At 36.1% G+C, this 24,615-nt stretch overlaps 3 protein-coding genes across 3 annotated transcripts; 1 reads left to right on the forward strand and 2 right to left on the reverse strand.

Annotated features, from left to right (window-relative positions):
* Positions 1–2,712: 2,712 nt before the first annotated feature.
* LOC117329777 lies at positions 2,713–11,299 on the reverse strand. Its single transcript, XM_033887908.1, has 3 exons — positions 11,233–11,299; positions 8,286–8,385; positions 2,713–4,698 (listed from the first exon to the last, which is right to left on the reverse strand). Exons 2-3 carry the CDS (start codon positions 8,307–8,309, stop codon positions 3,613–3,615), a joined length of 1,110 nt encoding a protein of 369 aa, XP_033743799.1. The 5' UTR covers positions 8,310–8,385; positions 11,233–11,299; the 3' UTR covers positions 2,713–3,612.
* Positions 11,300–12,901: 1,602 nt separating this feature from the next.
* LOC117329778 (dehydrogenase/reductase SDR family member on chromosome X-like) lies at positions 12,902–20,676 on the forward strand. Its single transcript, XM_033887909.1, has 7 exons — positions 12,902–13,058; positions 14,333–14,440; positions 15,026–15,094; positions 15,554–15,655; positions 18,066–18,273; positions 19,288–19,507; positions 20,444–20,676. The coding sequence occupies exons 1-7, from the start codon at positions 12,932–12,934 to the stop codon at positions 20,648–20,650; spliced, it is 1,041 nt and encodes a 346-aa protein (XP_033743800.1). The 5' UTR covers positions 12,902–12,931; the 3' UTR covers positions 20,651–20,676.
* Positions 20,677–20,685: 9 nt separating this feature from the next.
* On the reverse strand, positions 20,686–24,465 carry LOC117329780 (anaphase-promoting complex subunit 15-like). The gene is made up of 4 exons (XM_033887912.1): positions 24,297–24,465; positions 22,897–22,956; positions 22,407–22,530; positions 20,686–21,493 (listed from the first exon to the last, which is right to left on the reverse strand). Exons 1-4 carry the CDS (start codon positions 24,414–24,416, stop codon positions 21,489–21,491), a joined length of 309 nt encoding a protein of 102 aa, XP_033743803.1. The 5' UTR covers positions 24,417–24,465; the 3' UTR covers positions 20,686–21,488.
* Positions 24,466–24,615: the final 150 nt, after the last annotated feature.

Consider the following 24,615-nt stretch of genomic DNA (forward strand, 5'->3'; position numbering starts at 1 on the left):
CATTTTATCGAACAAGTATAGCAATTATGATTTTGACATCAAACATGTATAGCAGTCAGGGGGATCGAAAACGTGTGTGGACACGTATCTTCCTTATAGATGTATTTCCATTACCTTCATACGAAAAGCGGATATTTTGTTATGAGTAAACCTAATTATCAGGCATACAAACACATTTTATATACCCCTGTGGTGAGCAACGTGAGTTACACACCATGTACATCAAAATCTATTTAGCCGAACTTCTGTCATTTATGGTGGCATGGATCTGCCATCACATAACGAGATAATTTTGTCAACGTAGCGAGATAAATATACCATATAGCGAGATAATAAAACGACATAGCGAGATAAAACAACCGACATAGCGAGATAATTTAATGCGTTTACGAAGTCGCTATCTCGACATCTCGTCGTATTAGATGCTACTACTGACATGGATTTTTTTCTTGTCAACGTCACGTGACCTCCATTCGGAAGTTCAGCGCGCCAGTGCACACGAGGCTTGGACAGGGAAGCTGAACGTCCCAACACCTGTCCAAGCCACAGGCGCTTGCATAGAAAATATGATTTTCGATTTTTTTTATATACATGTGTATATGACAGTGGTATGTGTAATCTGTTAAGCTCAACAGATTACACATACCACTGTCATATCATTTTTTTTTTTTTTTTGAAAATCGCATTTTCTATGCAAGCGCCTGTGGTCCAAGCTTCGTGTGCACTGGCGCGCTGAACTTCCGAATGGAGGGAACAAAATCCATGTCAGTAGTAGCATCTAATGCGGCGAGATGTCGAGATAGCGACTTCATAAACGCATTAAATTATCTCGCTATGTCGGTTGTTTTATCTCGCTATGTCGTTTTATTATCTCGCTATATGGTATATTTATTTCGCTATGTTGACAAAATTATCTCGTTATGTGATGGCAGATCCATGCCACCATAGTCATTGTATCCATGATGTGAACGTGATATCAGGATTTTCATGAAATACAATGTAAACTGCCCAACTTTCCAGTTTTGTAAACCATCTAATTTTCAGAAACATATATGTATACGTCCTAATTCATTATAAATTAAATTGTTTGCTATATGTAAACATCAATACCCGACATTAACAAGGATTAATAATGACAGCGATGAGACACACTTTTCAAACCCATGATTGATACATATTGTCAAGAACGTCGATCATGTCCTTTATATCGTTGTACACATTATATACATGTATTTATACCATATGTAACGACCGTGGACAGGACTTTGATTATTAGAATGTTGTTATGTTTTTTTCCAGTACAAATGTGTACAATTTTTTTCACTGGACTAAAAAGACAAAAATTAATGTTACACAATACTAATGATATAGACAAAATGAACATGTTATAAATGATATTGTTTCACTCATAAAATAACAAGGTCTTTTTCTTAATTTCCTTTTTTACTAAAGGTTTGTGTTAGCGATAGATATCAAATGTTCTGGTAGAGTAGTAACTATCCTCTTCCGTTGCGTTTAGTGGCAACATTTCCCCATAATAATCATATTTTCTGCGTTAGGTGAATGTACCGGCCGTAACAATCGTTTGGCACGCATGTTGTTTACGTGAAGCCAGTCGATCGTCTGGATGTGTTTGCAACCAATCCTAGATCTGTTCCCGCCAGAGGGCGCAACATGTTGCACTTTATTTGAATACGTAGCAGATAACCATTGACCGTGTATTAATTTGTCTGGATAAATATATTATCGCTTCTGCTTCAATTATAAAATCCACGTCCGACTTATTTGACCCTTTAATGTAATTGTACTGTATCGTGTTAATAAGGTCTTCTTAAACTTCTGAAACAATTTTGTGGGTACTTGATCTCTCGACAGTTAACAAATATATGACGATTGTCTATAGTGAACGTTATAGGGCCTGGTATGAAGGTGTTATTGCATTATTACGTCAACAATTTAATATGGCCGCTGTGACGTCATTTAAGCATTGAACGGCTTTCAGTTGGCATTCCAGTTGGAATTCATATTGACTATATGAATGCCAACTGAAAGCCGTTTAATTCTTATATTTACCATCTGCGATTTTTTATTTGTCATGCGATTTTTGTTTTAAAATTTTCAAATTCAAATTTCCCGCGCTTACCAGTAGCAGAGATCACTTCCTGTTGGCAGTTCATAGGCTGGTGAACTCGCAACTGAATTGGTAGGGTTATATAGTGGCAGTGCCATACAATGGTAAATATACCTTAATAATTTGAATGACTAAAACTAGAAAACAATCCCCTTAACAGTTTTTTTTTCGGAAAGATATTATTATACTATGTTTGGGGCTAATTTTCAAATTGTATGTCTCAATCTCGGGGAAATTATTTACTTGTATTCATATTTTACCTAGATTTGTATGACGTGTGTCGTCGATGATTTAGAAGACGCTTACCATTCCGGAACAATTTGTCTTATTATCCTGGTACGTTTCTAATGGTGTTCATGCAAATCAATATATATGTATATTCAATTCTTTATCGATTTCTAGAATAGTTGTTTCCATTGAAATCCATAACATAGTTTTCCCCTCGATCAATTTTTGGTTGGAATAACGGTTTCGTGATTATGCCGGGATTCTCTAATTTTTTAACATAGATTATTTTACTTACAAAATAATCTTAATCTAGCAAACATTGATGAACCATATAGAAACATTGTTGATAACCATGGAATCTCAAACTAAACTTTAATATGAATATCGCTTGATATCAATAACAATTACAACAGCATTGAACTTCGTGATTTGCATTTTTGCAACGGAAGTAAAATATTGGTAATTAAAACATCCGATTGGCACATCAAAATCGTCGTGTATTACCTACATGTACTTGTATTCAATTAAACATTGTTTGATACTAGATTATGCTTCAATTACAAACATACAGTTGAAACTAATTAACTCCTATTGAAGCCTTCCGCGATTCTATGGTATCGGGTCACGGAACTGGATATTTCCATCTGTATGATAATTGTCTATGCAATCATGCGCGTCCCCTTTCGGACACTTTGAAAATATGTAAATCTTCTTAGTCCCTACTTCTTTAAAATGTTGTCTGTGCTTGAAGATATTTGAATACATGTTACGAGCAAATAATGCTGGGTTTCTCATTCCGTTCACTAAACGTCCATTATGTGGAATTCTGGTCAAATTTCGGTGTTTAGACCTTACTTCGTATGATTCCATCGTATCACGTGACCAGATATCAATTTGCCAGTGTTTGGAACTAGCACGCAATTGCGCAGGAACGGCTGATGGAGCGCAATTACTTAAATGTTCCACTATAACTCGTATTCCTCTGGAACTCAGTCTTCCTCTGGCATTTTTCAATTTCATGAAATCATTACACCAAAAGTTGATATCTGCGTCTATTTCCCATGGGATCACATTGTACATTTTCACAGCTCCGAGGACTGTTCCAGCATTCAACTGAAACGATCCATTCATTTTTTCACACATGTCCATTAAACTATAACTTAAATCTGCCAGTTCCTGAATACAGCACGGTGATCTAATAAATCCTTTCAGTCTTTTGCATGGATACGCGTAATTACATCCAAAATGTATAGTCAGTCCAAAAGAGAACTTAATTTGTAAAGATTCCGCTTGCGTCCAAACTTCTCCCAGTCTTTTGTCAATTCACTACGGCGTGGAAAATCCATATCAAACAAGGAGTCAGCACACAGAGCAACTTCCGTATTAAGTCTCATAAAGAAATCCTCGTATGATCCCATAGGTTTCAAACTAGAATCAAATTTGATTTGTTTTAATATTTTGGTTTTTATCAGAAATGGTCCGTCCACGTGATCACAAAACACACAGTCGTGCATTGACTCGTCATATCCTTCCTCGTATACCACCGTGTAGTTCCGGAAGACACGCTGATGGCAACCTAAACTCCAAACATTATCAGAATTTCTAATAGCCCCGCCTACTGCGTTAACATTTAGACTCTCAATCTCACGCACAAGTCGTTCGATTCGTGCATTTGAGTCGAGTTCAGTCACATTTCGTAAAACTAATGTATATTTGGTTTTCACTTCTTCCATTAATATATTCAACGCATCCCCTTCTGTGGTCGTAGATGTCATGTGCTTTACACGTACATTACTCTTTTCCTTAACATTCCCGCCGTAGTCACCAACTATCATTGGGATGTTTTCACCATAAGTATCTTTAATAAACTCTTTGTCTGTTGGTGAGCCATGGTCAAGACGAAGAAATGTCACTATCTCCTCTAGAGGCTTTGCATGGGAGCATTTCCTGATTTTGTAACCATTCATTTTATCAACATAATACTCGGGACACATACTACTGGGTTCATAAACTTTCCGTTTTGTGGCGTCTTCAAAGGAGATTCCAAATCCTTTCAGTATTGTGTCCATACGCTCACTTGCATATGTTAATGCCCTCTGTGTTTTAGATCCTCTTGCGTGTATCCTTGCCTTTTTGAGATGCATGGCTACATCAAATATCATTCGAGGGACGTTTGATACGTTTACTTTTATTGATGAAATGTCGATTGTCTCGGTGCAGATATCAGAATACTGGGGACTTGGTGCAAAGTTTTCTTTGTCCGTACATCGCATTTGAAAGAAAAGTTGGAGAGCCAGCATACCTCCCAATATAAAACACATCACTAGGTAAACGTTGACCTGTTGAAAGAAACAAAGGAATTATCGATAACAATATTTGAAAATAGAGAGGATGTGTATTAACAAATAACAAATTCTGGTAGTTTAAAATGTTCATGAAGTTCATGTATATCAGATATCTCATAAATTAACCTAGCGGAAAAAAGATACGCAAATTTTGTTTTTCTAATATAACTTTTAAAGATGTTGTCTAAATTCCATTTAGTTTCACACTGAGCTATCTCTGTGCACTGTAAAAATGTTCTTCAGTTAAACTGCAGTCGACCGTGACCCCGCTCGACGCTGCATGCTTTTTTACCAGATTTTTCAAGAAAGCGTGCATCCGAGGTACATTTGCACCGTATGCGCTGAAACAGTACAAATCAGTTACATAACTTTATTTTCGATGATTGTACAGCAAAATGTCGTGATTAAGTGAAATCGACAGGGGTAGGGTCTTATTGCTCTGATAATGAAGGGGCCAGCAATATCATGTACACGAGAAAAGTTCCCGTTTCGTTGGGCGTCACAGAGGTACAGGGAGGCTGGGCGTCCATCAGAGCAGCGGAAACCCGCGCATAACGTCGCGATGTCAAGACAAAGGCAAAATCTATATTACATCCGTAACCGATTTCAGACGGCGACGGAGACGACACGTCAATTTGTCGGCACTCATGGTCGGCCAGGGCCCAGTTGTTCAAAAGGTGATTAGGCTAATCACAGTTTAACACCGTTTTTTTTTCAAATCCTGATATAATAATTTCTGGTAGAACTTACTTGACAAAACTTTATGAAATTCTGTAATTCGTAGTTCTCTTCCAACTGGCATAATTTCAAGACGATATACTCACAGGTTTTTCAACAAATGAGAAATGAAAGTTTCACTAATCAAGTGATTCAGCTAATCAACTGGGCCAAGGTGTCCAAGAATGGTTAAGATTCGGTTGAAGGAGTTTCATTTAAGGCCACGACATCCCTATATTGGTCCACCACATACGTAGAGGCAACGCCAACGTCGATTGCTTTCACATGCACCTAATCTATTTTGTTTGGCCCAATTGAGACGCGTGTTATTCGCTGATGAGTCTTGCTTTACAGGTCAGATGGGCCACAGTGTGTCTATAGACGTCGTGGTGAGCAACATTCTGACGCTTGTGTAACGGAAAGCGACAGATTCGAGGAAGGGTATGTTGTGGTATGGGCAGCGATATCTAAAGGCGTGAAAACATATCTCGTAGAAATCCATGGTAATCTTACAGCATTAAGATATCGGGATCAGGTCTTGAGACTACACGTTCTCTTATCCATCAACGTAACCTTACGTTGCAGCGGGACAGCGCGAAGCCCCCCCCCCCCCCCCCCCCCCCCCCCCCCCCCCCCCATGTTGCTAGGGTTTGTCGTGACTTTCTGGCTCGAAACGTTCCAGTTCTTGATTGGCCACCATACAGTCCAGATATGTCGTAATCGAGCATTCGGGGGACGGGCTGGACAGGAGGGTTCGGAAGTGCGGCAACTGACATATAACGTCGCTCAACTTAGGCAGGCTCTTATTCAGGAGTTGAACACCTTGATTGGGCAATGTTAAGGAGTAAGAGCAGCGACTGATGCCAGGGGTGGGCACACGCGATACTGATTTGTACCAGGAAACGGCGTGGGGTGCTTAAAGATAATCACCTAAAGATGTCTGTGACAATAAAAACCATCAAAATGCAATCAGTAATGATGAAACCATCGAGAAACCCACACCATGAACCCATCATCAAAGAATCGTGTAATATAATAACTATCAAAAATAACCTTGCGTTTCTTTTTCTGCTAGTATATATATCATTTTGGTACATAATTACTGTGTATAAGGTATTTTTTTAATTTGGTTGATAAACTTTGCTTCATGGATAAATGATAACTTGATTTGAGATATGGAATATAGGCTTATAGAGCACTTATGGTTGGAAATCGATCGGTTTCAAATTCAAGTGCTGTAATCTACTTTTCATCATTAACAAGAGATCCAAGAGGAATCACGGCGCCCATCACTGAATGGCCTTTTTTTCCAATAAGAAATCGTAATACAAAACTTTAACTGACAGTCATTTTACTTCCTAGATCAAACTCAAAATAAAGCTAAAACACAGATCACCATTCTTCTTTTTTTGTCAAATAGAAATCTTAATACAAAAATAACAATGATAGTCAGTAAGGGTCCCATCACGAGACAAGGGAGCAAAATATACATCATATCCATGTGTCTCCATATCTTTTGGGCTACGTGTATGTTTCATTTCTTACAACAAGCTTTGGCGACGTCGTCTACAATGCGTTTAGATCCGTTGCTCAGAATATATATATATTTCTACTATCTAAACAAACTTGGTATATAGTTATATCACATAGTGGACATTTCAACACACCCTTCATTTACGGAATTTCATCCAGAATTTGTTGTCTAACGGCTCTGGAAATTAGGCATGCTGGGAATCAGGGCTTCAACGTTTTGCTCAATGTCTTTAAAAAGTTTTGATGCTATTTTGTAGATTTAAAAAAAAAATTCAAATATGTTCTATTTACTCTGGTTTGGAAGATCGAAATTTGCAGTGTTTATTGTTGTGCATTATTTCAATAACCCGATCTTCCAAAACATTTTAAGTGATCAGAGTTGCAATTTTGAAGGGTATGGAGAGAAAAGTGGTATATCGAGTTTTCTTCTTGATAACTCGGTATTGTAGGCGGTGTAGTTTGAAATCCCCTAAATAATGTTTTGATTTTAACATCACTAATTTTGACTTTTATCGTTAGCAAAATTCACTTCATTTTCTTTTTGTTTACATTTTTATTTTGCCGTGGGGCAAGGAAGTGACACGGCAGATTTCGATCTTCCAAATCGGAGTAAAAAGAACGTAGTCATTGATATGCCATTGAATGTCTTTCCAGAAACCTAATAAGACCTTTGTAAAACAATAGATTTTCAAATAAGAGTTATAGATTTAATAATAAAAAAAAAAATAGTTCAAAAACCTTGCAAATATTAGATAAGGAATAGAATTTCTATCATCGTTTGAGAAATGACATCGAACGTGATGGGTTCAACAATTTTAGGTTAACAGTACTTAACACCATTTTACATATTTATATAGTTACTGAAGGGATTAACAAATAGTATGACAATCATTTTAGCGGTTTATTAGTAGCATTTGTTACACCAAAATAGCTGTGATTCAGGGTGACGGGATACACCTGTTCAATTGTGTACAAAACAATGTCAATTGTTTATTCTCGTAAACAGAATACAAACAAATGGATAACAATAATACTTGGTAAAAACGTCAGGGTGGACATCAGTATTGTGAATTATCTCATTTATATCAACCAATGAAATATGTTAATTTTGAGTTACGTAATTGAATAATGTACGGAAATCAAATGTATTTACGATTGCACACGGCAGGCCGTTTACCTAGAATCTCATTTCCTTCTCAATTAACCAAAACAGCTGTGATTCGGGGACGCGGCACAGACTTGTGTACAAATGAGCATGGCAAGTTGCTACTCGCAATGAAGATTCGTTGCGTTTGATAGAATTATAGAATTGCAACTAAAATGTGACTTACCTTCATATTACTGATTAGACACATTCCGTATCGATCACATTCAACATTCACGTGGAAATTACTGACACACCGTTTCCTATTATACTTCTATCAGGTCCATCTACAAGTGTAAGTGACAAATTGTGATAAATTAGTCCCGTTATACATTTGGGTCATTCTCATTCATCAGAGTTACCTCCCTTCGTTTCCTATGTCACTCGGTCAGTACGGTGGTATAGCGTAGCTTAGCAGACTCTGGGGGGGGGGGGGGGGGGGGGGGGGGGGAGAGAATGGGTGTGTGTGGGTGTGTGTGGGTGTGTATGTGTGTGTGTAAGCTTGTGCGTAGTAAATTATAATAGAAATACACATCAGTGCTGAAAGGTGTTAATGACCATAAAATGTAGATGTCTTGTGTTTGTTGATAATATATGTTTAACTGAATAAAATATAAATTACAAAAAAAAAAAAAAACATTTGGGTTTCGCATGAAAAACATAGCAAACAATACATAACAAATATAGTATGCGTCTCTGACACAGGACAAACTTTTCTCTCACCCTGGACATGGATATCCGCAGTTTTACCGGAGCGAGATAATAAAATCTCACCACAGGGAAAAGACAAGCTACACGTGCTCTTTGAACGTGCTCTTGTTCTCCTTAGGGTGACGTCACTATGACCTGAACCGGAACTTTTGAATGCTAAATATCAATAGTATTCACAAAAGAAATTAAACTAAGTATTAATTATCAGAGTTAACTGAGTGCTTGGTGTTATTTTTGACAAGCTAATCGGAACTATATTTTATATGAAATCAACATCGTAAGGTGTAAGGCGTCTGCTACAGCCTTATTCCAACAGCCATCCGCCGTCCACGTGTTATTGTTTACATATGTTTGGTTTTGGTTCACACTACGATTTGAAAACAGGGTAAGAGAAAATATAATCATTCACCCATTTTTGGGATGAGATAGGGGGGATCTTACCCCATAAAGGGTGAAAGATTCTATTAATTCTATTTTATTTATTTTTTTAAAGTTTTTTTCATGTTCCCAAAAGCAACAGAATAGGTGAAAAAGATCCAATGGGCCTGTATCGCTCACCTAGTATTTACCCAAGAAATTGGGTTTGTTTTGTAAAATAGAATTCATTGATAGTTGAGTGAGATGGCTTATATAAGCATTAGCCTGCTACCCAATACCTATTGAACTAATAAATTCTACATTGTGTAAACAATTCTGAAAATAAAACAGATACTAAACCTATAATTAATAATTGAGCTAATAAAGTTTGAATTGAAAAAAAAAAATCATATAAAATCTTTGTGAAATGAAATTGATAGTTGATTGTTGTGGATAATACTGTATACAGGATAACATACATTAATGACATAATTACATATATACACGTATAATACATAGGAATACAGTTAGGAACATGTTCCATTGAACACACCTATGTCTGTTGGTCATTAAGAAGAAACTGGTATAATTTTAAATATATCATATTATTTATCAACCTTTATAATTTAATAATTTTTTCACTTGTGTGAAATTGAAAATACATTAGGGTTATTCAAAATACATTAGGGTTATTCAAAATACATAAGGGTTATTCAAAATACATTAGGGTTATTCAAAATACATGTACATTAGGGTTATTAAAATACATTAGGGTTATTAAAAATACATTACGGTTATTAAAAATACATTAGGGTTATTCATTTGAATATCAACACCTTATATTGATATCTCTTCATCCATGCATACCGTTTGCCAAATGTCTGTGGCCCTGGATAAAGTGGATATAAGTCAAGGTCATTCATTTGAACAAATCAGGTAGCCTTTCATCCTAGCATGCTACAGGCCCATTGTAAGGTCAAAGGTCCGCCTAGTTACTGAGAAGTTGTTTGAAGTGTGTACCATACTTAACCCCTGTGTCACCAGAAGGCCTATGGACCTCTTGGTTCTCGAAAATAAATTGTTTTTAAGATATTAGCACATTTGACCGCTGGGCCTATTGGTTATTGAGAAGAAGTCTTTAATGTAGGTCAAGGTCATTTATTTGGACAAGCTTCGTAGCGCTTCATCCAAGCATGCTAGAGGCCCAATATCAAGAGACGAAGTCTTTTTTTTTTTAAAATTTTTATGCTGCATTTTTTGTCCGTGCCAGACATCGGGTCTCAGGGCCTCTCGTTTATTCAGAAATTCTTAGAATGAAAAAGTTGACGACCGGACGAACGACCATAATTGAACCAAATCATTCATTCCTACAGAAGAAGGGTTTTGAAGAATTTGTTATATTTTCCCTATTGAGTTTGGTCCCTCTACCCTTGGGGTATGACCCATGATTTATACAAAATTAGGTCCACCTTCATCCAAGGATGCTCCAGACCACATATGGACCAAAAGCCTTTCAATTATAGTGAAGACAAGTTTAAAATATATTGCTTTATTTCTCAGGCCATGGCCGAGGTCACTAGCACTTGGCAAACATGTCCAAGCCACGGTCCATATATCTACTATATGTATAGAGGATATTGAATGGTTTCCCGAAATTCCCCCTGAACACAATATTGGTATATCCGACATACAAGTTAAATTCTCCCAGTGTAGCTCCCCCGGGGTCCAACCTCCAAGAACCTCACTTCTTGTATGGTATAGTATCTTCTATATACAATGCATGTTGTCTAGACCAGATGTCTGCACGTATAACTCCATTATAGACTTGACAATGTATTAACACGAATATGATTTGTGATGTAAACACACCTGCTTCTGTCAATGACTCTAGCTGGCGCCCGATGCACCATGCGTGGACTACTGATGAGATACCCGATAACACCCATATATCATTACAGTTGGTGATATCAACGTTAATTTACTATCTCAATCTAGCTGAAATTCGTCATAAAACTTAGCGTTATTTTCTATACATATTTGCATTCTAATATAACCAACCAACCTACCCGTGTATTCCACACACGTTCTTCGCTGCTTGACCTCGTGCTGGTGAGCAGTGCATGCTAGTTAGTTTTCCCCGATGTTATGTCGCGACGCTTCTCTCGTTGAAATGGTGCTTTAAATTAGATCTAAACGCGTGATTTCGTGTTAAATTCAAGCTGACTGTCTAAAAAATTAAATTGCTTATTACCAGAGAATGTCTTAGTCTTGGATTACACTGTGGCTACCTGTTCATACCTTAGTATATAGGTCTCTGTTATTACTAAACACGTTTTCTGAAAAGCCTCTACATGTGATGTTTTTTTTTAGTAATAAATATTTGGAGTACAGTTTATTTGGGTGGTCATGTGCATAATGTTGAATTTAACTCTGCATGACTTCGTATGTTAGATTAAACATTAAATCTTAAATACTTTAAACATATTTTTTTCAGATACATATCAATACATCTTGTACTTCAATAAAATTTTGTTGCATCGATAACTAACTTTAATCCTATAAAATGCAATGGATTCTCAACACGTGTTTGTACACCGGTTTCTTTCCATAGTGAGACCCCATCCCCTCGCACGTTTCCATCCGGGCCTGCCGACAGGAGTGATCATATAAAGAGCCGACAACCTATACACTGCCTGCCCCCAAAATGCATAAAATTGTCCACCCGCGGTCAAAAAAAAATCTAATTAACAACAACAAATGAAAAAAAAAATCCTGATAATAATGTCTTAATAATGATCGTTTTTAGGACCGAAAGTTATAATCCCACCAATGCCCTGCAGTTACAGACGCAAGAAATTGAGCGTTTGGAACCCCAAAGGAAAAGGCTACACTCCGTCACCCTAGCTGTTGACATACCAGAGTATATAAAAAAGGTAATTGCTACTCCAACAACATAAGTATGCATATAACTATTCAACAGTACAATTACATGAGAAGTGATCACCAACATATTGTCAACTTATTCTAAACAACGTGCATCTCAACAGGGACGTCCATTGTATGCCCATATGGTCTCAATTATTTAACAAAATAATATTCAACTACACGTATTTATTTTTTTCTGTCCCTCCACGCTATTGAGATTGAAAGATATACGTACGTGTCCATTCCAAAAAAGCTTAATCGGAATTTAATTCGAGAAATTTCATAATACAATTGCTGTAATGTATAAATTAGACTAGCCCTCTCTCTACTCAACTCTATCCCGGTCTGGCTAAAATCTTTTTCTTTTCTTTTTTTGATATTTTTTTTTGCTTTTTTTTTTTTTTGTTTACCACAAATTGATATAAGCATTTTATTATCCAAACTATTAGATCCGACACATTTACCGCAGAGACCAATATAACACACGTCTCTGTACATATCAAATTAATCATCTTTTTTTTATAAATGTCAGGGACTAAGAATAACTTCTATCTTGCACAAACCGGTTCGTCTGATTTAATGTAATATTTCAGACATAGATCTTGACGGAACTCCAGATGCTAATGCAGGCCTTGGAAGTCTTTGTCAAAGCTCGTCTAAAAAAATCACCAGGTCCGTCCTTACTTCATAACGAACAACCCTGGTTCAACCAGTCCAACCGTTTGGACCGCGGTCAACCGTTTGGACCGCGGTCCGGGCCACAGTCCATGGGGGATTTCCCATTTGTTCCGTGCGTCTATAAATAGATGTGAACATATCGGAAGGAACTCCCAAACAAAGATGGCCGTTTCGCGGTTGCAGTGTTTTACAGGCACCTTGTATATAATATGGGCTTTGCTGAAGATATATGTCGTCGGCACACTAGTTCTTGTGAGACAAATTTTGCAGAGACACAAAACTGCAAAAGGTTCGTTTTATTTGCCAATGACGCTTGAAAACAAAACAGTAGACTTACTAAGCACATTTTACATTAACACAGTAGACATGCAGTAGACACATATCATACTATTTAAAATATTTTTAAATAAGTACTGTGTACAGTGTTTATATAGTAGTATAAAACTAGACATATACAGTAACGCTACTGTACAGTATATATATTAGCATTGCTGGCTATTTTTATAATATAAAACTAGACATGTCCACGAGATCAAATCATTAAACTAGACTAGATATAGGTAGTCTATGCAATTCGGCTTAAAAAGATCATTCATGTTCCTCTAGCTATTTCCTGGTTCGAATCCCAGTCTAGTCTGGGTCATTGCAGTTTTCCGATATCGTAACATTTATACATGATGTACATGTTACAGTACAGGAAAAATTGCAATGACCAGACAGGGACTCCAACCAGGGACCTCAAGCCATTCAAGCTACTCGGCCAGGCCACTGCAACTCACCCCAGTCCAGTTCCTCTACATAGATTAAGTCACCTCAATTATGAATAGCTCAAAGGCTGATGGGGCTTAGCTGTAGTAGGATGTATCATACAGAGATTGCTCAACTGGGACTCCCACATCACCAAGATAAGAAACATTTCAAAGCGAACAACCCTGGACTTCATTGCCATTGGGTATCATAGCCTGTCTGAAAATAAATTATAAATCTGTGAATAAATTTAGCATGTTCATAAATCATAGGTGCGTCAAACATTATAATACTTATGCTACAAGTTGTCAAGGATTCGAAATTATCTTTTTATAACTAGAAAAAAGGCCAGTTAAATTGCTGTAGATGCATGCTTGTTGAAATTTTGTCTACTCGCAAATTTTTGCTTGTATGATTTCCCTGACAATCTGTTCATATATATGTGATACAATAGTTAATTATTAATTCATAATAGTGAAAATATGAATGAAAAATAGCGCATTACCAACATTAGAATAATGATTTTATGACAAATGTCATCTTTCCGATAAGTGTGTAGTCATGTGATTTCTGTATTTTCTCTACATTACTTTGCATTTAAATTAAACAAAGTAATTAAATTACACATGAATATAATTTTGCATCTGTGTATGTGTACATGCAAGTTCTATAAGTCATTATGCAATGGGAAGTTACAAGGTGGCTTAATCTTATACTTTCAGCAGTCAGGAATTTTGCCTCAATTTATCTCAATTTCTAAAATTATATGAAAACAATTATGTTTAACACTGTTTAATATTCTTTTTCCCCAAATAGGTCTACACCTTCACACAGGCAAAGTAGCCATTGTGACCGGAGGCTCCAGTGGTATTGGATTTGAAGTTTCCAAAGGTTTAGTAGCCAAGAACGTCCACGTTTTCATAGGTAAGCCGGTTCTGACAGTTTTTGACCATAATTTTATACCTAGATTCTATCCTGGGAGAATAGATATTAGTTAGATCAGCCTTTAAATTGGATGGAGAAAAAATAATCATACACATGCATACTCATTCATTTTCAAATATAAATTAAAAAAAAAAAAGATTCCCCACCCCTCCCCAAACAATGATTTCTTTAATTTTAAATAATTTGGCATCGTTCCCACGAATATTTTATTCTTAATTAAGCTATCATAATGAGAAAATTCAGAACAATACAGTATAGAGCTTATCATCCCAGGAAACGCTGGTCCAATAAAGGGAGATAACTCTTTGCAGAAATCACTGATACAGTATTTATATTTTCTAACTTATGAAATATCTTTTCCTTTGTTATAAATCAATCCAGTTTACCTATCAAAGAGAGACAATAAACAAAACAAAAAAAATGATTTTTTTTTCAGTCTTTATGTGCATTATGAATTTTTTAAAGACATGAAATCCCTAAAACCTTGTTATATATTTAATGAATTCAGAATTCAATTCAACTGTTTTATTTGATTCTTATTGATATTTTTGATATATTTTCTAGCAAGCAAATGTGTCACTGAAGGGAAGATGGCTATTGCAAAGATCCGGGAAGAATTTCCTAATGCTAAAGGTAAATCTTTTTAATTTCTAAAAGAAAAGATTTACTTTACTTTAGGCATATGCTTTTAGTTATATAATACACATATAAAGAACTTGGGATAGGAATTTGTATCAAGTTTCTGTGATTTTTAGTACTGATTACAACATAAAGGTACTCCTAAGCTTGACAATATTGGCCCAACGGTCAACCCTAGTAACTATACCATGATGATGATGATGATAATGGATATTTTTATGGTAATTTATAAGACCACTCAGGCTTCCATCAGAGCCAACAGGAGTGATTAATATAGATTTATATAACTTCTTTTGCAATTGTTTTAAGATATAGTTTATAATTTTCTTTACTTCTGTTGAAGGAAATACACAGTAACATTTAGGCCTTTCATCCTATAATCTACAGAATGTTGAATTAATGATACATGTAATTTGAAAATGTGTTCCATCAACAGTTTTTCTTAAATTTCAGTGGATTTTCTGGTCCTAGATTTGGCGTCTCTAGAATCTGTTAACAAGTTTGTTGACAATTTCCTAGCTAGAGGACTCCCGTTACATATTCTGATAAACAATGGTAAGTACAGACCAATCAAAAGATGACAGGATCATTTTCAAAGGCTTGTGAATAACTTCAGCAATATAGATCATATTTCAGATTGTACCTGACTCTCTATGTAAACGTAAATTAAGTACTTTCGACTATTTCTGAGGAAAATTGCAAAACATCATTAACAAGGCGATCAACTGTCAGAAATATGCTAGATTATCTCCGGCTTGATTTAAACTTAAGATCCGATCAATCATATCTTAAAGACGAAGCTTAATCTTCCATACATGGATGAAAGTGTTCAGTATTAATACTAAATTCAGTATTTTGGAAATATTTCCCCTCGTATATGCCTATGTTAAATTTTGACAAAACCAGCTATTTTATTATTGCGGGAACCGCAACACTTTTACCTATATACATGATTTTGATATTCTAGAGACAGTGGACCAGTCTACTACAAGTCAATCATGTAGCAGACCTTTCAAACTTTACCCATGGCCAACAAAATCTAATTATCCCCCGCGAAACGCGTTTGCGGGGGATATTAAATTGGGCTCCGTCCGTCCATGCGTCCGTCCGTCCGGCCGTCCGTGTGTCCGTCCGAGATTCTTTTCCGGGCTATAACTCCATACCCGTTCAACGCAGCTCCTTGAAACTTTCTGTATATATCAGACTAGTGCCCTAGTTGTGCCTTTTGCTATTGCGGACCTTCCATTTTCGGTATTTTTTCTGTCACCATGGAAACTTAGTCAAAAATACCAAATTACTGTTTCCTTTTGTTTCCGGGCTATAACTTAAAAAACATTTGATGCAGCTCCTTGAAACTTTCGGTATATATCAGGCTAGTGCCCTAGTTGTGCCTTTTGCTATTGCGGACCTTCCATTTTTGGTATTTTTTCTGTCACCATGGAAACTAAATAAAAAATACCAAATTACTGTTCCCTTTTGTTTCCGGACTATAACTCCAAAACCGTTCAATGCAGCTCCTTGAAACTTTCTGTATATATCGGACTAGTGCCCTAGTTGTGCCTTTTGTTATTGTAGACCTTCCATTTTCGGTATTTTTTCTGTCACCATGGAAACTTAATCAAAAATACCAAATTACTGTTTCCTTTTGTTTCCGGGCTATCACTCCATAACCGTTCAACGCAGCTCCTTGAAACTTTCTATATATATCAGATTAGTGCCCTAGTTGTGCCTTTTGCTATTGTGGACCTTCCATTTTCGATATTTTTTCTGTCACCATGGAAACTTAATCAAAAATACCAAATTACTGTTTCCTTTTGTTTCCGGACTATAACTCCAAAACCGTTCAACGCAGCTCCTTGAAACTTTATGTATATATCAGACTAGTGCCCTAGTTGTGCCTTTTGCTATTGCAGACCTTCCATTTTCGGTATTTTTTCTGTCACCATGGAAACTTAATCAAAAATACCAAATTACTGTTTCCTTTTGTTTCCGAGCTAAAATTAACTCCAAAACTGTTCATCGCAGCTCCTTGAAACTTTCTGAATATATCAGACTAGTTGTGCCTTTTGCTATTGCGGACCTTCCATTTTCGGTATTTTTTCTGTCACCATGGAAACTTAATCAAAAATACCAAATAACTGTTTCCTTAATAACTCTTACTTTGAGCTTGATATATACATGTATTTGGGTTTTCATACCAACTGCGGGGCGCAGGGGATAATGCCAAGCTTTGCGGCTCCTTGTTTGATCTAGAATATAAAGTTAATATTTACCTATAAGGCGCCTCCCTGACCACTAAAAAAACTGTAAATGCAATTTGTTAATCTTTCAAAGGTTGCAGTCGGTGCTTAAAAGCCATTCAAAATAAAAAAAGTTACAGAGAGATGTTATACTCATCTAAAGAATTAAGCATTTTTTTGGTTTAATTTAAGGCAGCAAGGCCAGGCGACTAACATTTCCAATTGGCGCCTAGATTTTATGACTTGGTAGCCTAATAGGCCACCTGGTGAAAATATCCACTTTGAGCCCTGATAATGTGAGATGTCTACAAACATTTCTGTCACACACAGTGATTTAAATTACTTTTTTAGTTGCCATTTTTTTTGCTTTCATGAACATAATTATTGAAAGAGGTTGAAATGGTTATATTTGATCAAAATCTGACAGCCGGATCATGGGTTTACTTATATTTGAATGCATTAAAATTCAATATGGCTTTTAACATATTACAGTAGTTATCCCGTGATAAGCCCAGGGGGCCAGCATATTTTGTCTGATTTAAAGTCCAAGGAAACCTATTACATGACAATGATATAACATTTTGGCAATTTTACTGAAAACAATAAATATATACATGTATTGGGCTCATAGTCATTGGCTTATTACCATATATGGGCTTATTGGCAGGCAAGGGCTTATTGCTGGAGAAGTACCTGTATTGACTTGTTTTTTGTTTTCCTCACAGCTGGAGTGATGTTCATTCCTTATGAAGAGACTGAGAATGAGATGGAGTATCATTTTCAAGTGAACTATTTGGGACATTTTTACCTTACAAAACTGTTGCTATGGAAACTATGTGAATCAGGAACAGACAACTCCCACTCAAGAATTATAAATGTCTCATCGGTTGTACAGTGTGTAGGAAGCATTGATGTTGAAAGACTTGGAGAAAAGTAAGAGTGAATTTTCTGGAATAGTTTGAAAGGAAGCTAAGAACAATATAGTGTTAGGAAGTTAAGGGTCTCAAGATTAGATTACTAAAAAACTTTTTCTCTGGGCATTTGCATTCTGTCAGGCCTTTGAATATTTGGCAAAATTTAACAAAATAATACAATTTTTTGTGAAAATTGAAACGATTGTTTTTTTTTAGATTATGTTACAAGCTTCAAGTTTTTATCAATGAACTCTAAATGTTCAGTCTGTCACTATCAATCACATTGTGTACGCTTTTCGGATCAGTAATGATATCAATTAGTGTTTGGTTCCAGAATTAAAAATAAATGTATTGAAATTTCAGAAATTGTGTGAACTACAGGGTTTGTAGTCACTTGTAGAATGTTGTGTACGGTGTAAGAGAGGAAGACGGAGTCCAAGTAGTTATATCTTGGTTTATTCACGTGTGTAGAACTGCTCAGTACAGTCCTTGGAAACCGACAAAATGGTACCACAATATCTAACCTTATATAGTCCTTAGGTATGAGTATGATTGATTGATACATGATAACACATAAGACGTCTGTCATATAGCCTGAGACAATATTAGATAATCATGTACAACATGTTCTGTTAATATCAGATCATCTACGTCAACAGGTAAACAGAGTTGGTGCCAAAGGGCAAATATGTGTTATATAGAAATACAGATCTAGGAATATTTTTGGATATAAAATCTGATATATATTTTTAACTAAATTTTAAAATAATTTATTATATTTCAATTGTTTGATATACTTTGAAACTGTAAAAGAATCTAAATCACTAAAAAAGGAGGAAATTTAAACCCTAGGTGTTAAAAACTGATAAGACTGCATGATTCAGGCTACAATAAACCACATAGCCGTTTTCATTATTTTTTTACGTGTCGCAGAGGTCTATCTTTATCTTTTGGCATCGGTCTGGCAAAATCATATTACATATTATACACATAACAAATCATAAATTTGATATGATGTTTCTTTCCCAAACAGATGTATCCACTGGTCTCAATACTCGCCACATGCAGCTTATGCAGACTCGAAGTTGGCCATTGTCTTAGCTACATACTCAATGGATAGTAAACTAAGGGGAGACAAATCTAAAATATCTATAAATGCAGTCCATCCGGGAATCGTCAACACACCCCTGTATAGACATGTACACAGGGGGATAAAGTGGCTACTAGACCTGGTGGCCAGATTTACCTACAAGGTAACATTACCTAACTACCATGTTTGTACTTAAAATACTTTCATTACCACAATGAAATATTAATATTAAACAATAATACTGTTCGATATATGTGCAGGGTTAATCTGGGATTTGGGGAAATATACTACCCATTATGAAATTTAGGCGAAATTAAGGGCTGCAGTTTCTTGGATAAGTCTTTAAACTTAAACATTTTACAGGTATTCTTTGCGATAGTTCTAACATATTTCATAAAAACTTGGGGATCTTCCCTGTTTTGGAAAAAATTCCAAGTTTCATAGGATTTTTTCTTGATGGGGAATTTGTTTTTATTCAATGGGAAAACACCATCATTGAGGAATATACCTAATTTGGGTAGTAGAATCGGTCTAGTGTAACTGGAAAAGGGATAGTGAGCCTCCACAGGGGATCTTATCTGCAACACCAGAATTACTGGTCTACTGCTCTACCAACTGAGCTAAAGGGGAATTCTCTCTGGTGCGAACCTATAGGGTGACCATATTACTGTGTACACTATTTACAACTAAAACCTGCTAAACTATTTAAATGTGCGTGTCCTGGAATGTACATCAACTGGGTTATCAATGAAGCCCCTCAGTCTCCTTTATCTTGCACTTGGAGTGGTCAACAACACCAAATGTAGCAGGGAAAGAAGTAGTGTGCCTCTAACTGGGATTGACCCGAGACCCTCGGGTATTTGAGAATAAAGTAAAAACTCAAATAGTTACAAATTTACCTAGTCAGCTCTACAAATATTTTAATGTTCCTGCCATTTTGACATAAAATGTTCTGGTTTGCTTTATTTCCATCCAGGCTGGAGCAGGCAAACGTTTCACAAAAATCTTCCGTCATAATGATAGGACCTCTGTATAGTGTATTAATTGATAATTACCAGGTATATTAAGAGGATTCACGTTATTTGTATTATATTTTCAGACACCAGTCCAGGGAGCAGATGGAATCCTCTTTCTTGCCTTATCGGACAGTTTAGAGGGAAACAGTGGTGGTTACTATGACAACTGTTCTAAAGTTTCCTCGAAAGGACTTTCCTATAATAAAGACTTACAAGAGAGATTACTAAAGAAATCAGAAGAAATTCTACAAACATTTGTGAATAGAACATTTTACGGAAACCAGGATTAACAATAAAACAGGAAATGACAAAAAAATTCTTTGGCTTGTTTTTGATTTATATATATTTATTTTTCATTGTGCAAATCTTACAATATATACCAGGTAGTTACACATGTATACACACATTTACATATAAAATGTGCTGTAAATGATTACACACACATAATTACACATACATTAATTACAAAGAAATACATTTATAAATGCACAAACATACATATTTACCTGGTACATGTTATGACATACATAATTATATGTTCTGCACATGAATTTACATTTTGCACAAATGTTAAGACACTTACATAATTCAACATACATGTACATACGTAATTGCACATACATACATAATTATACATGCATTCCAAATGTACATAATTAACTTCATCATACATACATTGTTACATACACATACATACATAATTACTCTCTGTAACCTTTAGATGCAGATCATACCCTGTCAGTGAATTGTATAGTTAAAAAGTAACTTGTGAAAGTGACCTTTTTTCGTTACAACTAGATAGTAGCTCGTTCAGAGTCTCTCGTGCTCTCCACTAAATATCCTGTTCAAGGATCAAGATACAACAGCTTTTACTGTTTTCTGGGAACAATTTCTAATGAGAACATTGTCTTCATGTTGAATAACCAGTGACCATTTAATAAATATGGATGAGTTCAGTAGATGTAACATGTCATCACCACACTGTACAAGAATTCCAGTTCACTATTTGACAATTGTGTTACCAAAGTTTGTATCTGTATATGTTCATCGTAACTGCTCATCCTGGAAGTACAGTAGTAGAACTCCATTATACTAGTAATACCATTTTCTTTGGAACAGTAGATCCCATTATCCTGCAATATAAAACAACAGATGAATAAACCTACATTTTATATGATATGTATTATATGACGGTATAGAGACAGGAACAGGGGCTTTCATTAAAATGAGAGATACAGATACATCTTAAATCTTTCCTTTGACTATTATATTCAAATATAATATTTTACAACAATTTCGAAACAAGTTAACCAGTTAATCAACTTATATTTGTTAATCACTCTTGTGGGCCCTGATGGAATTGCACCAGGGACCTTACTGTTGGAGGAAACCAGAGTACCCTGAGAAAACCTAAGTTGTCTGGCAGAAAACCGCTATATCTTTCCACATCCGATCAGGGAATCAAACCCCGGCAATCTAGTAAAAGGCCATCGAGTTACCACTGTGTCGCCCAACTACCCAGAATATTGGACCATCATGTCAACTTTGGACCAGTGCTTTTAATCATGAACTTGTGCCATGGACCAGTGATGTTGAAATTTGATTTCTTGTCCTACATAGACAGGTAGTCTTTATAGTCAGGTAGAGATGGTCAGGGCTTCCAGTTGACCCTTGACTTTTAGCAATTTCAGAAGTCAAATCATCTTTTCTCAGAAATGTGAAGGGTCAAAACATTATCTCAAATAGACATGCTCCTTCAAACTCAAGAGTCAAGATCTGATTTTGGAGAGTCAAAAACATACTCTCAAGGGTCTACTGGATGCCCTGATGGTACCCATAAGAATTACAGAATTTAAAAGATAAACATACTGTCTTCAGTACATCATTAAAACTTTGCTACTGGGGTTAAGTATGTAGATTACAGCCGGCGAGTGTTATACCTGGCAGTCTGAACATATAATATTTGTTCAATCTTTGCGATCTCTAGCACCATAATGATATACCGCCGTGTCACATTGAAATCATGGTCTGTGAAAAGTTTCAAACCTGCATCGTCCCCTGAATCTCTTTCATCAAGCATATCTATATCTAGGTCATCATCGTTAGTGTCGCTTTCGTCATCATCGTCACCTTCGTCGTCTTCTTCATCCTCTTCTTCATCCTCTAGATTCTAAAGAACAAAAGAATTCATTACATTTTATTTCCATAATCATTGATCATGATCTGCAAATAAAGTAAGACTACTGCATGAACCTGAACCTGTTACAAACACAAAATGAGCAAATCATGAAGAATTTATTAGAATAATATTTCAAGCAATGTTTTGTAATAATCTGTCTGACTGTTTCATTTTCATACATAGATTTTGGGACCTCATACACATTGTTAACGTTTTTGGTCATTTTTTTGTTTTTTTTTGTGCAAAATACACAGATAGGTTTTTATAGCAATTTCAAACAGCATCAATTTATAAATTTTACTTTAGTATAGTCATGCTCGAATATTCCATCCATTGTGGAAATACTCAAGAATTTACCTCAACTGCAGTTTTCCCAATCGGTATGATGTTGCTGTCTTTCTTTGCTATACTCTCAAGCTGAATAGGAAACACAAAACAATGTTTATTAGATAAGGTCCATGGTACATATTTCCATAGGAGTTTAGTGTAAAAGGAGGAGGGTGTGGGTCAATGGGACTTTTATCAAGTGTGAAATAATGTCTCTGTACATGTCATTTATCTGAAGGAGCATGTTTAATTTATTTGTCTCAGTTTTTAGAATCATAAATCGTCATGCTATGTTTTTCTCTATTCTCTCCACTATAAAGAATATAAGACTTGGTTACGGCACCGATATATATATATATATACTGTATATATAAATGACGTCACAACCAAGTCTTAAGGAAGCTGAGACAGACATAATGGAAAGATAACGGAAGAGCAAGCCCAGCCAAATAAGGTCCAGACAAACACAGATCAGGTTTGTGAAGGAAGGTGAAACATCCAGATTAGAAAAAACTTCCTGAATCCTTAGTAGGACAGGCGACTGAAAGCTGGCTGTAGACCTTTACCAGAGACTGATTTTTCCGGACACCATACTAACCAACCTAAGACCGGATATGGTTCATTGTCATATAGATGACAGTCCCACGAGAGGATAGGTGCAGTACAGCCCACTAAAAGGAAGAGAGCTAAGTATGAAGCATTAATTATATAATTGCTGATGGAGTGCAGGGAGAGAGGATGGCAGACATGGAGCTACCCAATTGAGGTTGGATGCAAAGTCTTTCTGCACAGTTTGTGTGGAGAATGCTATCTGCAGTAGGAGTGTTTAGCAGGACAAAAAGTTCAGCAGTACAGAGGATGGCCAAGGCAGCAGAAAGATTTTCATGCTGGGTGTGGATGAAGGATACAAAGCTGGACACCAAACCACCAATGTGCAGTGGATGATCATCACACTAGTCAGAACAAGAGATTAGGCCATGCATGCCCACTGGAAGTCTTAATTTGCTTGGGTTGAGTGAACTGATAACTACAGATGTATGAAAATTAAATGAAAAATACAGGAAACAATTTTTTAATCTAAATCTTTTTTAAAACTGTCATGATCATCTCAAGATTTATGTGCCGATTAAAAAACAAACCATAATTATCGTGTTTAATAAGACGATGCATTAGGTTTACAGAAAGGTGCCCGTGTATTCCAATCAGTGAATAAAGGGCCACAACTCCAATATTGTGGGATGCTAGCTACAATTGTAGGCCATATATTTGTATGTGTATAATACATGTATTGTTGCTTCTACGATCAAATCTGGTAAGTTTTTGACGATTCTGAGTCCGTCTCGAAAGAGATGGACATCCATCTGTCTAATAATAGATGAATGTTAATACAAAGAGAACCGATCGAATAGGAATAAACAGTACAAGTTTACCCAGAGATTGTGTTCTTCCTCTAGTTCGGATAGTTCGTTTTCATCGTCGCATGGTCTGTCAACAGTAAACCACAATGGATCTACTGCACCAGGCAGCAGTGTTGGAAATCTCATCGCCATTTCAAGAAATCCCCGAAAGGCCACTTATCAATGTCACCAAGAAGCTTGAAAAGTTATGAATGGTGCAAAACGTTTTAACAGAGACCTATATACTCTATATAGGTCTCTGGTTTTAATGATTAAAAAAACTTTCGATCTTTCTTTTTTGAAGAAAAACAATACGGCACAACTCGATTTATATTGTTTCATTAATACTAAG

This window comes from Pecten maximus, chromosome 6 (genome assembly GCF_902652985.1).
Source record: "Pecten maximus chromosome 6, xPecMax1.1, whole genome shotgun sequence".
NCBI classification, from domain to species: domain Eukaryota; kingdom Metazoa; phylum Mollusca; class Bivalvia; order Pectinida; family Pectinidae; genus Pecten; species Pecten maximus.

Bases quoted from the DNA above. Each gene is read 5' to 3' on its own strand.
- LOC117329777 (XM_033887908.1), bottom strand. From the start codon at position 8,309: ATGTGTCTAATCAGTAATATGAAG. The intron at 4,699-8,285 runs GTAAGTCACATT...TTCTTTCAACAG, and splicing joins GTCTAATCAGTAATATGAAG to GTCAACGTTTACCTAGTGAT.
- LOC117329778 (XM_033887909.1), top strand. From the start codon at position 12,932: ATGGCCGTTTCGCGGTTGCAGTGTTTTACAGGCACCTTGTATATAATA. The intron at 15,095-15,553 runs GTAAATCTTTTT...CTTAAATTTCAG, and splicing joins AGAATTTCCTAATGCTAAAG to TGGATTTTCTGGTCCTAGAT. The intron at 19,508-20,443 runs GTAACATTACCT...TTATATTTTCAG, and splicing joins TGGCCAGATTTACCTACAAG to ACACCAGTCCAGGGAGCAGA.
- LOC117329780 (XM_033887912.1), bottom strand. From the start codon at position 24,416: ATGGCGATGAGATTTCCAACACTGCTGCCTGGTGCAGTAGATCCATTG. The intron at 22,957-24,296 runs GTAAACTTGTAC...TTTCCTATTCAG, and splicing joins AGGAAGAACACAATCTCTGG to CTTGAGAGTATAGCAAAGAA. The intron at 22,531-22,896 runs GTAAATTCTTGA...TTTGTTCTTTAG, and splicing joins TTGGGAAAACTGCAGTTGAG to AATCTAGAGGATGAAGAAGA.